The sequence below is a fragment of the Malania oleifera genome, chromosome 5 (genome assembly GCF_029873635.1).
Source record: "Malania oleifera isolate guangnan ecotype guangnan chromosome 5, ASM2987363v1, whole genome shotgun sequence".
Lineage (NCBI taxonomy): Eukaryota > Viridiplantae > Streptophyta > Magnoliopsida > Santalales > Ximeniaceae > Malania > Malania oleifera.
The window spans coordinates 111,947,333-111,962,553 of NC_080421.1; the positions used below are offsets into that span (position 1 = coordinate 111,947,333).

Consider the following 15,221-nt stretch of genomic DNA (forward strand, 5'->3'; position numbering starts at 1 on the left):
AAGGTCTTGAGCACATGGTTCGAAACCTTGGAAGGTGCAACTTGAACACAATCTCCCGAGAAAGTTCAATTGTGCTGATCAAAACCTTAAAAGATCTAAAAAACAAAACTTTTATGCTGCATTTGAAAGTATGAATTTTGAATCTTGGATTTAAATTTGGATGAATTGGACAAATTTCAATATAATTATATATTACATTTTATCAAATCAAAGCTCTCTCCAAACATAATGTAAAGGTTGTACTCGAGAACATGGATTTTTGGCCTAAAATATAAATTTGTATTGACTTGCATAAAACTAATAATACATTTTACGCTATTTTGTCTAAATTTACACAAATTTAAATTTAATGCCTGAAATTTGGGCTTCCAAACAAGGTGACTCTTCTTTCATGCTTGGAGTATTCCATTGTTGTTACACGAGGACAGCTGACACAGCATGTCAGTGGACCTCCAGGCGTTCAGTTTCAAAATCTGTAACATTGCCATGAACAATGTCTTCAATAAGACGATTGATGGAGCTGCCTCTTGCCTGCATGCACTCAGCACGATGATGAAAAGTATGCATGGTACATAAACTAGAAATCTCATTTTTCAAGCCATGCCCTTACCTTTATACCAATGGCAATTGCCGTTTTGAGTTTAACAAGCTCCCCCAATCTTAAAGAACCTGCTTTGTTATCTTTGACAAAGATCAGTGGAACATTTCTTGAAGAGGTCAAGCTCGGAAGATGTTCAGTCAGCCACCTAGGTTTGCAATCAGAAGCCAATAGCACAGCCTACATTGACAGAATGGGATACAACTTCTCGTTTTTAAATTATTGATACATAGTTATGTCATAAAATTAAGCCTGAAAATATTTGATTATCTGTAAACAATTGATGATGCTGTACATTATCTTCCAATTTTAGATTTCCCCTCAACTTGTTTCATCTGTGCTTTGTTGGTGAGGTAATTTTTACTGGTAGTTGTCTAATTATTAAATCCTGTTCAAAGGAAAATTCCTCAAACATGCAATATCAAAGTGACAAACTTGCAATGGCAATGCAACATATACCATGGATGCTATGCTAAAAATGATATGAGCTTTAGGGAGCTGCCTCAGCTTGATTAGGCATCCTAATAACTACTTGAAAAGGACCACCTTTCTCCAATATTGGGAAACAACATAACTTTATGTCAAGAGCTGTGACAACAGTAAAATTCCACATGCATGCCTCTATTAAATGTGAATTTTCAAAATCTAAGCAACAGAATAAAATCTAGAAGGAATCGATTATGAAAACTAGAAGTAAATTTTAAATTGGCTTTGAAACATAAGAGGTGAGAAACAAAGTGGATTGTTTATAGAAAAGCGAGATGAATTGAGCATCCAATCTATGTTTGACATGAGTGCGCTAGCATGGTGGATTTTGTGGATCAATTTATGGCAATATCCATGGAAAAGATTGATGAGCCCATAAAGGAAAAAGAACTACCTGAAGTTGAACCGTAGATATTTTGTGATCAGAATGGTTTTCAGGAGGGCGTTGAGCATGGCTTCCCATCTCAGCACTTGGTGCCATCCGTTCAAGAACACGAGTGACATCATTTACTCCTATTGAGAATTGTTGCTAATTGGAAAATAAAAAGTTTGGATGTCACAAAAAAATCATCAACAAATGGATTTTGTTCTAACAAGGAGAGGCGCAAATATTATTTTGGCAGGGAGAAGGACCTTGAGCCAAAATTTTTCAGGCAGAGTTGCATCCGACTGTCTCACTGTTTCAACCTCCCTGCTCAACAACATCACATAAAAGCATTTAGAAGATTAAACACACACTAATATAGTGGCCATAAGACAACTAAGTAACAATGTGCCCAAATCTTGGAGCTGCTTCAATGATTAGTAGGGGAGGCAAAACGGGTTCACGGTCCGGGTCCGCGCAGGTTGTAAAATGGGTTGGGTCGTAAACAGGTGGGGTTGTAAACGGATCAGGCCGTAACAGGTCAAAGTTACCCGGGTCACACTCATGTAAATCCTAACCCATCCATTTATTAAACGGGCAGGTCACGGGTTACCCGTTTAAAAAATATTTTAAAGCAAATAAATTACCAAACAGATCTCTCTCTCTCTCGGTTTTCTTTTTTTTTTTTTTTCATGAAATCTTCGATTTTAACATTATTTTATTTTGAAAATAAAGAAAACAAAATTAAAAGTAAATTCCTTCACCTGTGTTTGGGCTCGCAATTTGCAAATTCACAATGACGCAAACAAAATTGCAACAGAAAAAATTGCAAAATCAAACAATCACGGAACTAGGAACTCTAACGGGCAACAGCAAAACAGAACCTTATCCTCACAACCTCACTCATGACTCATCCTTGAAGACCAGAAACCCTACAAACACAAAGAATTCCCAATGTTTTGAACGCAGCATAGAAGTAGAGGCGAAGAGCACAGCACGGCAGCAGAAGCAGTTCTGTAGAGACCCAAACCCGAAAAAGAAAAGAAAATAAATAAAAAAAGAGAGAAATAAAGGAAAAGAAAAGAAAAGAAAAGAAAAAGAGGAAATTGGTTTAGCAGGACCCAAACCGTCGACGGTTTCATTGAGCTCAGGAAAAACCATTGACGGTTACAAACAACTGAGATCAGTCAACTTCCAAACCGTCGACGGTTTTGTAAGTGCAGGGAAAACCGTCGACGGTTTTCCTGCGGGTAAGCTTACTTAAGTAGTAAGCAATGTGTTTTAAAACATAAGTTTCATTTCTCTCTCTCTCTAAAGTGACTCTTTGGACTCTCTCCCTCTACTCTCACTCTCTCACGTGGCTCTCTTCCCTGTAGGCTCACCTAGAGCCAGTGTTTACTCTCCGATCATCTCTCCCTTCTCTCTCGGCTTGCCGGTTCGTTTTCGGTTGTAGGTTCGAAAAGCTAGGGTTTTCCGTTTTCCAAACGAAATCAGTTTCTTTTTCAAAAACAGATAAGGAGATTAAGTTAAGTCGCGTTTTTATCGAAATTGAACCGATTAAATTGCGTTATATGTATGCATATTCATGATTTCAGTGTTATTTCAAAATCCAACCGTTCAAAGAGGGGCTTTATAAATTATGGTTATATCTTATGGTATTTCAAATGAGATGAACGGTGGAAAGCCCGGTTTTCATCATACTAACTAAATATACTACGAGGTATTTCTTGGTTGTTTATTGGATTATGTTCAAATACTAAAATCGTGTGGCATGTGAATAATCTATATGGTTATTGTATAACCAAATCTGAGTATGGTTGAGAAAATATATCTTAGAATGGTGATTTACACTAGTTGTGAAAAATACTAGAACTGCTAGTGTAAAATACTGGGTTTTATTTGACGGCTGAGAGTCGGGTTTTATTTGACGATTGAGATCCGGGTTTTATATGACAGCTGAGAGCCGGGTTTTATTTGATGGCTGAAAGTCAAGTTTTATATGACGGCTAAGAGCCGGGTTTTATATGACAGCTGAGAGCCGAGTTGTGACATTGTGGCTCTATGCCAGGTTTTGATGTGATGGCTGTATGCCGGGATTGTGAAATGGCAGGTTTATACGAAATGAGATTTATACTACAATTTTTATTACTTAAATTGCATAATATGGTTTAAGAACCCTGGGGACCAGTTGTATTGTGAGCACGGTACCGTTGCTAGTGATTGTTTGGCCAGGTGCACCCACACTGTAGTGGAAGTGTAGGGGGGTTTCAACCGATTGACCTACGTAGAGTTGTTGTACCTTCCCTGGGGTCCGGACCAAGAAGTGGTAAGGCAATCAAACCAGCAACTGAACTTGCGGATGCCTGCAGACATACTTGCAGATGGTTACTTTGAGTTAGTTTGAGTTGATCACCTAGGCTAAATCCAGCCTTTAGGCCGCACAACTTGTCATGAGGGTTAATCATGTCGTTAGTCCCAAGGGGTGTTTTCTACGCATATATGTGGATTTATGTAAATGGTATTTCAATTTGTTGAACTAGTTTATACTGTGGGAATAAATGTGTATTTTCAACTGTATAGGTGTGAGTACTTTGTACAAATGCTATTTTTGGTTAAAAGGATAAAGGATGTTTTTTGCTTCTACTAAAACTCATGTTAGCTACGCCCTGATATTAACTTAATCCGTCTTACTGAGAGGTGTCTCACCCCAATGATCATTTTACTTTTCAGGAGATACTAGGGATCGTGCTTACTTGGAAAAAGGGGCTGAGTTTAGTATGTCTAGTTGTAGTAAGTGGTTTGTATGGACTGAAATGGTTTTCTTTTATTTTACTGGTTTGTAATATGGGTATTTGGAGACCTCTATGTATGAGGGTTGTTTAGAACTCTAGTAATGTTTTGGAAAAATGTTTAATTATTTCCACTGCTTTTATATGATAATTACGGTATCAGGAATACGAATGTTACTAAAATAGCACTCGGGCCCTCGTGGTGTGTCGGGGCGTTACAGGTGGTATCAGAGCTTAGGTTTGTTAGGTTCTGTAGACTTTGATAGTTGATGATTACTATTTACTAGAGTATAGGTTGGGATAAGATAAGGATAGGGATGGGTAGGTTAGGTTGAGTATTGGTCTGGAGTCTTGGAGGCAGAGATCCTTTGACGGTCTTCTGTGTTTTTCCTAGAATGACGATTTCAGGAAAATCACGGTAAATCCATCAATGGTTTTTGTTCCTAGGTTGAGAGACTGGAACTTGAGAATTTAAACTAGAACGTTAGGTCGGTTGAGTATGTGTATAGTGCCAGTGTCGTGATTAGAGGCCGACACTTTGAAATGACTAAGGGCATACAAGCAAAGGGGTAGTATGGTTTGCAGGAGGCAAACCGTCGACGATTTCCTAGGGGAAACACAAACCGTCAACGGTTTTGGGACTCTTTATAAAAACCGTCAAAGGTTTTGTGGTGGGACTATGTGAATGATTTGTTAAAACTAAGAACTCATATGTTATATTAACTTCTTCATTCAATACCTGCATCAACCATGATAAATGTGGAATTTCTAAGTCGGTTTCTATCCTATCTTCAAGATGGATTCCAGGGGAAAAGACATTGATGCCAGAGGGGATAATCATGTGGACACTTCTAGTGAGGAGAATGTCAATGCCTCGGCAGTGCAGCCGGATATAACGCGGCAGGTTAGGAAGGAGATTCGGAGGGACTCTAGAGGACAGGATTGACCACTGATTGATCGGGGCTGCACATTTGAGCAGTTCCCTCGGACGAGCCCGCCAGCATTTGCAGGAGTGAACCAAATCGCAATTGAAGATTGGGTTCAAGATATAGAGGAATTGCTGGGTGTGCTACAGTGCACGGAGGAGCAGAAGGTCCAATACGCTTCTTTTAAATTGGTGGGGGAGGCTAAACGATGGTGGAGAGCAATAAAGCTGGTGGAGGAACAACGACCAGGACTTACGATTATTACTTGGAGCCGTTTTATGGAGGTTTTCTTCGACAGGTATTTCCTCGTTGCTACCCGGGAAGCTAAGGCGGAGGAATTCTTAAATTTGACTCAGGGATCCTTGACCGTGCAACAATATGCGATCAAGTTTGTGGAGCTATCTCGCTTCGCTCCATACATGATCCCAGACGAGCCGAAGAAAGCACGGAGGTTTGAGAGAGGTTTGAGGTAGGGAATACACGCGCAGGTAATGGCATTGTTGGTCCAGGGTTTTTTTGAATTGGTGGACAAGGCCATGACAGTTGAGGTCAGCATTCAGGGGGGTGAGAGAGTAGCAAACTAGAAGAAGAGGCCTTTGCCTCAGGAATTTTAGACCAGCACCAGCCAGGGATCATGGAGGAGGCCTGGGAATTTCACAGGCTAGCGACAGGAGATGGGATATCGAGCCCATCCGGGGATTCATCACGTCCTACCTGTCCCAGATGCCATCAAAGGCATTGGAGCGAGTGCAAAGGTGGAGCAGCTGGCTGCTTCCGGTGCGGTAGGGTCGGACATATGGCGCGGGACTGCCGCATGACGTTGAATAACGCACTCCCACAGCATCAAATCGGGGAGGTAACCAGGCACCCCGAGGTGGTCACTAGAGGGGCACCGCCCAGACACGAGTGTACTTGCTTACACCGGGAGATGCGGAGAAAACCGGCGACGAGGTGATAAGTACTATTTTCATTTTATCAAATAGTGCTGTTGTGTTGTTTGACTCAGGGGTGACGCACTCTTTCGTATCATGAGGGTTCATCAAAGTGTGCGGGGTAGAGACTCAGTTATTAGATGCTGAGTTAGCAGTGGTCACATCGACAGGGTCAATCGTAGTGTGTAGTAAGGTGATTAAAGACTACCCAGTGGAGATTCAGGGGAGAAGGTTGTCTGCTAGCTTGATTGTTTTTGACATGCATGGTTTTAATGTCATTCTGGGGATGGATTGACTAGCATCCAGTTATGCGAACATCGACTGCCACAGGAAGGAGGTAGTGTTCAGACCTCTGGGGAATAGGAGTTTAAATTTGTAGGGTCATGCATACGTCCTACACCACAGATTCTTTCGGCTATTCAGGCGAAGAGGCTACTTCTGGAGGGATGTTAGGGGTACCTAGCGTTTATAAAAGAAGCGCCGAGGGAAGAACTTAAACTGGAGGATATTCCCATGGTAAGAGAGTTTTCAGATATTTTTCCGAAGGACTTACCAGGATTGCCTCCTGATCTTGAGGTGGAGTTTGCCATTGATTTAGTTCCAAAGATGGCACCAATTTCTAAAGCTCCATACAGAATGGCTCCGGCTGAACTAAAGGAGTTAAAGAAACAACTACAAGAACTACTTGACAAGGGGTTTATCAGGCCGAGCGTATCACCTTGGGGAGCACCGGTGTTGTTTGTAAAGAAAAAAGATGGGTCAATGAGGATGTGCATCGACTACAGGGAAATCAATAAAGTGACAGTAAAGAACAAGTATCCGTTACCTTGTATTGACGATCTGTTTGACCAGCTACAGGGCACATAGATTTTCTCCAAGATCGATCTGCGATCCAGGTATCATCAGGTGAAGGTTAAATCAAAGGATGTACCAAAGGCGGCTTTCCGCACTAGGTATGACCATTACAAATTTATGGTTATGCTGTTTGGTTTGACGAATGCACCTGCGGCATTCATGGACCTGATGAACAGGGTGTTCCACGAGTACTTAGATCAGTTCGTGGTGGTATTCATTGACGACATTCTGGTTTATTCGAGGAGCCTTGCGGAGCATGAAGCTCATTTGAGACTGGTACTTCAGGTACTTAGAGAAAAGAAGTTATTTGCTAAATTTAAGAAATGCGAGTTCTGGTTGGAACAAGTTGCATTTTTGGGACATGTGGTGTCTAGAGAGGGTGTATCAGTAGACCCGAGCAAAATAGAGGCAGTAGTTAATTGGGCGAGGCCAAAGAACGTGCAGGAGGTCATAAGTTTTTTGGGTCTGGCAGGATACTATCGCCGACTCGTAAAGGGATTTTCTAGACTATCAGGTCCTCTGACACAACTTACGAGGAAGAACATGAAGTTTGAGTGAACTGGTGAGTGCGAGCAAAACTTTCAGGAATTGAAGCAATGATTAGTCACTGCCCCCAATGTTGACCATTCCATCAAGAGATGGCGAATTCATGTTAGTGACGCATCTCAGAAAGGACTCGGGTGTGTCTTAATGCAATAGGGAAAGGTTATCGCGTATGCTTCTCGCCAACTCAAAAAGTACAAGAAGAATTATCCTACGCACGACTTAGAGCTAGCAACAGTAGTTTTTGCATTAAAAATCTGGAGGCACTTCCTATACGGTGAAAGGTGCGAGATTTTTACTGATCATAAGAGTCTCAAGTACTTTTCACCCAGAAGAAGTTGAACATGAGGCAGCGAAGATGGCTTGAGTTGATAAAGGACTACAACTGTACCATTAGTAACCACCCGGGAAAGGCTAATGTGGTAGCTGATATGTTAAATCTCAACAGTTGTAGCTCAACATCAGATCAGGATGGACCTAGAGAGATTGAGTGTAGAGTTAGTAGAAGGGAATCAACAAGCGTTCATTGCCAGTTTGATTATTCAACCAACCTTGCAGGAAAGAATTAAAGCCGCACAGATGGGAGACTCAAAGTTGATAAAAATTGTGGAGAAAGTACGAAGTAAGCAACAAACGGACTTCAATATCTTTGATGGTGGGATTCTCAAATTTCACACCAGGTTGTGTTTACCTAATGATGTGGAAATTAAAAGGATGATTTTGGAGGAAGTTCATCGCTCTTTCTATATTGTTCATCCAGGGAGCACAAAGATGTATAGAGACCTGCGAGAATCCTTCTGGTGGAGTAACATGAAGAGGGAGGTTGCCAGATTTGTAGAACAGTGTTTGACATGTCAGCAAGTGAAAGCAGAGCACCATAGGCCAACGAGACCACTTCAATCACTTGATATTCCTGAGTAGAAGTGGGAGCATATCTCTATGGACTTTGTAACGAGGTTGCCTTCAGCGATGCATGGACAAAACGCCATCTAGGTAATAGTGGATTGTATGACTAAGACCGCACACTTCATTCCTATTAAAGTTAGTTACTCAATGAATAGGCTAACAGAGTTATATGTACAGGAGATAGTCTGACCTCATGTGGTACCAGTATCCATTGTTTCGGATCGAGATCTACGGTTTACTTCTCGATTCTGGAAAAGTTTGTAGGAAGCATTGGGATCTAAACTCACTTTCAGTACCGTGTTTCACCCCGCAGACTGATGGACAGTCCGAGAAGACCATTCAGATTCTAGAGGATATACTGCAGGCATGTTTGCTAGATTTTGGGGATGGTTGGATTTGATATCTACAGCTAGTTGAGTTTGCATATAATAACAGCTATCAAGCGTTGTATGGCCGGAAGTACCGATCTCCGTTGTGTATTGGGATGAGGTAGGCGAGTGGCAGATGTTAGGGCCGGAACTTGTGTAGCAGACCTCTAAGAAGGTCAAGCTTATTAGGGAAAGGATTAAAAAAGCACAGAGTCAGTAGAAAAGCTATGCGGACACATGCCGGCGAAAACTAGAGTTCGAGATACGTGATATAATATTTTTGAGGATTGCTCTGATGAAAGGAGTGATGAGATTTGGGAAGAAGGGTAAGTTGAGCCCTAGGTACATTGGATCATTCGAGATTTTGGAAAGGATTCGTCCAATTGCCTACCGAGTGGTGTTACCCCCAGCCTTGTCTAGGGTTCATGATATTTTCCACGTATTGGTGCTGAGAAAGTACGCTCCATATCCTTCACATATAAGTTACGAATCATTGGAAGTTGGAGATACTCTATCCTATGAGGAGGTACTAATTCAGATTTTGGATCAAAAAATTTAGGAACTGCGTACTAAGGAAATATCGTTAGTGAAGGTACTTTGGCGTAATCATGTAGTAAAGGAAGTTTCATGGGAATTAGAGACGGAAATACGTCAGAAGTACACACGCTTTTCAGGGAGGCTCAGCGATAGACTAGTCAGTGTAACAGCACAGGTAAGTGGTTGGTTTTGTATACAGGTTGTGTAAAGTAGATTTGTTTAGTTTTATCAGTTTGTTTACGGTTTTAGTATATGAATGGTCTTGGGAGGGTTTTGTATGGTATTGTAATCTCCCGAGACATTGTGTGTAACCACGGTATTCCTCCACCATAAGTGAGGGTATTTAATAAACTTGGGACGAGGCCACTATGTGAGTGGCTACCGACTCTTTTATAGAGCTGGAACGATCTTTAAGGAAAACTCCAAAGGGTGTGACTGGCGATAGTTAGCAAATTTCGAGGATAAAATTTTTATAAGGAGGGGAGATTGTAGAAACCTGAACCTGAAAAGAAAATAAATAAAGGAAGAGAGAAATAAAGGAAAAGAAAAGAAAAAGAAGAAATTGGTTTGGCAGTACCCAAACCGTCGATGGTTTCACTGAGCTCGGGAAAAACCGTCGACAGTTACAGACAACAGAGATCAGTCAACTGCCAAACCATCGACGGTTTTGTAAGTGTAGGCAAAACTGTCGACAGTTTTCCTACAGGTAAGCCTACTTAAGTAGTAAGCAATGTGTTTTAAAAAATAAGTTTCATTTCTTTGTCTCTAAAGTGACTCTTTGGACTCTCTCTCTCTACTCTCACTCTCTCACATGGCTCTCTTCCCCGTAGGCTCACCCGAAGCCCGTGTTTACTCTCTGATCATCTCTCCCTTCTCTCTCGGCTTGATGATTCGTTTTCAGCTATAGGTTCGAAAAGTTAGGGTTTTCCGTTTTCCAAACAAAATCAATTTCTTTTTCAAAAAAAGGTAAGGAGATTAAGTTAAGTCACGTTTTTATCGAAATTGAACCGATTAAACTGCGTTATATGTATGTATATTCATGATTTCAGTGTTATTTCAAAATCCAACCGTTCAAAGAGGGCTTTATAAATTATGGTTATATCTTATGGTATTTCAAATGAGATGAACGGTGGAAAGCTCTGTTTTCATCATACTAACTAAATATACTACGAGGTATTTCTTGGTTGTTTATTGGATTATATTCAAATATTAAAATCGTGTGGCATGTGAATAATCTATATGGTTGTTGTATAACCAAATCTGAGTATAGTTGTGAAAATATATCTTAGAATGGTGATTTACATTGGTTGTGAAAAATACTAGAATTGTTTGTGAAAAATACTAGAACTGCTGGTGTAAAATACTGGGTTTTATTTGACGGCTGAGAGCTGGATTTTATTTGACGGCTGAGAGCCAAGTTTTATATGACGACTAAGAATCGGGTTTTATTTGACAGCTGAGAGCCAGATTTTATAGAGTTGGGTTGTGATATGGTGGCTATATGCCAGGTTTTGATGTGATGGCTGTATGCGGGGATTATGAAATGGTAGGTTTATACGAAATGAGATTTATACTACAATTTTTATTACTTAAATTGCATGATATGGTTTAAGAACCCTGAGAACCAGTTGTATTGTGAGCACGATACCGTTGTTAGTGATTGTTTGGCCAGGTGCACCCACACTGTAGTGGAAGTGTAGGGGGTTTCAGCCGATTGACCTGAGTTGAGTTGTTGTACCTTCCCTTGGGGTCCAGACCAAGAAATGGTAAGGCAATCGGACCTGCAACTGAACTTGCGAATGCCTGCAGACGTACTTGCAGATGATTACTTTGAGTTAGTTGGGGTTAATCACCCAAGTTAAGTCCAGCCTTGGGGCCGCACAACCCACCATGGGGGTTAATCATGTTGTTAGTCCCAAGGGGTGTCTTCTACGCATATATGTGGATTTATGTAAATAGTATTTCAATTTGTTGAACTGGTTTATACTATGGGAATAAATGTATATTTTCAACTGTATAGGTGCGAGTACTTTGTACAAATGCTATTTTTGGTTAAAAGGATAAAAGGATGTTTTCTGCTTCTACTAAAACTCATGTTGGCTACAACTTGATACTAACTTAATCCGTCCTACTGAGAGGTGTCTCGCCCCCACAATCATTTTACTTTTTAGGAGATACCAGGGATTGTGCTTAGCTAGAAAAAAGGGTTGAGTTTAGTCTGTCTAGTTGTGGTAAGTGGTTGTATGGACCGAAATGGTTTTCTTTTATTTTACGGGTTTGTAATATGGGTATTTGGAGACCTCTATGTATGAGGGTTGTTTAGAACTCTAGTAATATTTTGGAGAATGTTCAATTATTTCTGCTGCTTTTATATGATGATTATGGCATCAGGAATACGGATGTTACTAAAGTAGCACCCCAGGCCCTCGTGGCGGGTTGGGGTGTTACAAGTTCGATTATTGAAAGAAGAAAGATTAGTTGATGTCGGAGTCATCGAAGTCGTCCTCGAAGGAATTGAAGAAGTCAGACTCGACAAGCTTGTTGCCGACCACGAAGAGGCCCTCCCCGAACATTTCCATTGGGTCGACGTCATCGACGTCCATCGCCACCGTCGATCCCTGCTCTTCCAGGTCTGCGAAGTAGTCTGCCAAGCACTATTAAACCTTTCATACCTCATTCTCCAAGCTAGTATTACACCCAATTGGAGCCTTTACAGACTGACATCTGCCATTCTCATTTTATTTTCTTCTCTATTGCTCGCAGTCGCAGAGTACTGCTTTGCGCTCAGTACTTTTCCCTACTTTACCAGAACTATGTAATTTTTGTAGCAAAACCCAAATCAATTTTCAATAGATATGGAAACTAGGGTTCTCTACTGAAGTTGGAATAATCTTCCTACAGATCCTTGAGCTTCTGAGGGTCGTCATGGAGGGAGAGATTGAGGAGGGGACAACGACTTGAGAAGCTGAAGCAGCAGGAGGACTAGAGTCTGGAGGAGGCAGCCGCGGCGAGGAATTAGGAATAGGATTTAGGGTTTTCTCATTTCTGGGTTTGGGTTTTATTGAACAGAGCCAAGTAAACGGGTCACCCCAACCTGAACCCGGTTTGATCCGTTTATAAACGGGTGGGTCACGGGTTGACTCGTTTATAAACAGGTTGACTTTCATAGACCCGGACTTGTTTTAACCGGGCGGATGGGCGACCCGTTGGGTCTAGACCCATTTTGCTAGGCCTAATGATTAGCAAGAGTATTTAAATGAACACAAAAGGTTTCCTCTTAAATTTCCATTATCTTGTAATCATAGATCATCTTGATCAACAATGTAATTTTCTGGCTAAGTAAATAAAAAAGTAAATTCTGAAACGGAGGCATATCCAAATATCAAAACACACAAACATATTGGAACATGGATTGCTGTTACCTCTTAATTAATTTAAGCAGCCAAGCGAGTCTCTCTCCTTCATAGCAACTGAAAAAATCCACTTACATGCCATAAGTACATTGCCTAGAGTAATTTATGGGACAAAGAAGAAGAAAATGAAGAAAAAGGATGCTGAGAATGAAGAAAAAGGATGCTGAGAAGGGCTTACTTTTGTTTTTCAAGAACATGCCTAAGCTTTGGGGCATTGAAAAACTTTTTAGAACCTTTGCTTCTCCTTGTCATGATTGCTTTGAGCCCTTTCAATCTATATCAATATCAATAGATTCAGAACAATATAAAGAAGAAATTGTTGCAGCAAGGGTAGGAACAGCTCGAAGTGATGTTTTTCATTTAGATCATGATACAAAAGACATATTTCGATGCTGTAAAGTAGGAACTAATGCTTATATGTCGAAATGCTTGTATTGTAACAGTATGGGTTTGATGTCCAACTGAAAAAGGTACTATGATAACAACATTAATCTAAGCCTAGAAATTGAAATTTTAAACTAGATAATAAATTGCAGGGGCATTGTTATGATGTATTCAGCAATAAAGGGAAACATATATATTTTTATTTATATAAGAGTATTTAATAAGTGATAAAATTGTAGGCATACAAAGTGTTCATAGTTCAAACAGAGCAATTTTCCATAATTGTATTTTCTTTAGGGTTCACAATCTTCTGCACAAACCTTTCCAAAGTTTGTGTATTTTCTTTGAATAATAGGATGACATCACATATTCAAAGAATAAACTATAAATCAAGTTTTGGCATTGGAAGAATCCCTAGTTGAAAATATTAAAAAATTTGCAAGGCAAAGTAACAGAAAAAGGAAACTGAGAATATAAACTTGACCATAAGGCCAATGGAAAATACAAATGTACAAAATCAATACAAACCCTTTTTCCAAAACCAAAAAAATAAAATTAATACAAAGCAATCTAAATAAGTTCACAATCAAATATGTGATTTAAAAATGCGAAAATACCAAATCATCAATTCAACCAACAGTTTCAAAAAATCTTGCTTTGCACCTGAGCATATGAGAATATTGCATTTAACATCACATTTGCAACATCAACCAAGGAATCAAACTCTTTAACATACAAAACAAACTTAATATATTATAAATTAATATTTGATTCCTTCATGCCTAAGCATACTTATGTTCAAGATGTTCATTGATTAGAAGAAAAGTTATTTAAAAGGTTATTTCATTTTTTGAAAAGTTTGGTAAACTAAAAAATACAACTTAATGACTCTTAATTTGAACCAATGTAAGTCAGTAATAGGACGAACCGACAAAGTTTAGCAATTTCTGAATTTAATATCACAGATTTAAGTTGTTTAAGAAAATCGATTTGATAAATAAAATCACACAAATATTAACCTTGATATATATTATCAGATTAAGCAGCAACTCAGATTAAGTACCAACAATTATAAACTAACAAGCACGAGTCAAAAAATAAAATTTATAAGACTACATGCAATAACAAATTAGGACCGCCCATGAAGCTAAACTGGAACAGGCTTACAGGATGAGATAATTTATCAAACACCTTAACCCTATGTTTAGAGAGGTTTTGGATTTCAATTTGTATTGAATTTAGATAAGATATTACATAAAATTCTATTAAAATTTGTCCAAATCCACTTAAATCTAAATCAATGGTCTGAAATCCATACTCCCAAACGCAGTATAAATGTTTTGCAATGTATAAGTACTTCACATCTGCTGTCTTGATTCTGTTAGTTCACAGTATGCCATCCAAAATATAGTTTTCTTTCCTTCAGCTAGCACCCAAAAGACACCGTAAAAAATAAAACATCCACATATTAGCTCATGCTTGCAACCAAAAATCAGGTTCCCCTTCCTCCCTCTTCTGCCAGTTGCTTTTCTCTTCGAGGGCAGTTATAAATCTAAACCTTCTAATTAAGCATTTCAGCAAACATATTGCAAGCACTTGCTAAGATACGAATAGAGAGAGAGAGAGAGAGAGAGAGAGAGAGAGAGAGAGAAAGAGAGTTAACTGTGTCGTCCACTGCCAGCGGAGGAGGCAGCAGTGCCCGCCGCGAGAGGAGGGGGATCAGTGGTTAAAAAATAACCATAAACCAAGCTTATAGGTTCAAATCATAATAAATAAAACATCTTTCTCTACCATAGATTACATGGATTGAAGATCACGAAAGCCTGGTTAGTTAGAGACCCAAGTAAAACCTAGGAATCTACCACAAATCAACTGCGAAATTCAACGAAAAAATAAACTTTTTTCCTAAAATTATAATGTGGAGGAAGAAGGATACATACTCAACTTCCTTCTCCTTCGGTTGCTGCCGGAAAACTTCCTTCGCTGCGTGATTGCAAAGAAACAGGGGAGAGCGCAGGCAGCTGATGCTGGCGGAAGACCACAAGGCGGCGAAGCATCACATCAAGTTTTTCCCTAACCACATCACTATTTTATTATTTATTTATTTTAGATGATACGAG

General features: G+C 39.7%; 1 protein-coding gene across 2 annotated transcripts; it reads right to left on the reverse strand.

Moving 5' to 3' along the window:
- Positions 1-155: 155 nt before the first annotated feature.
- Positions 156-15,221, reverse strand: LOC131156201 (uncharacterized). Of its 2 annotated transcripts, none has more exons than XM_058109714.1 (7): positions 15,042-15,221; positions 12,896-12,991; positions 12,727-12,774; positions 1,718-1,775; positions 1,479-1,613; positions 611-778; positions 156-473 (listed from the first exon to the last, which is right to left on the reverse strand). In XM_058109714.1, the coding sequence occupies exons 2-7, from the start codon at positions 12,967-12,969 to the stop codon at positions 390-392; spliced, it is 567 nt and encodes a 188-aa protein (XP_057965697.1). In that variant the 5' UTR covers positions 12,970-12,991; positions 15,042-15,221; the 3' UTR covers positions 156-389. The 2 variants fall into 2 exon arrangements, with proteins under 2 accessions (XP_057965697.1, XP_057965695.1); XM_058109712.1 differs by having other exon boundaries at positions 156-531.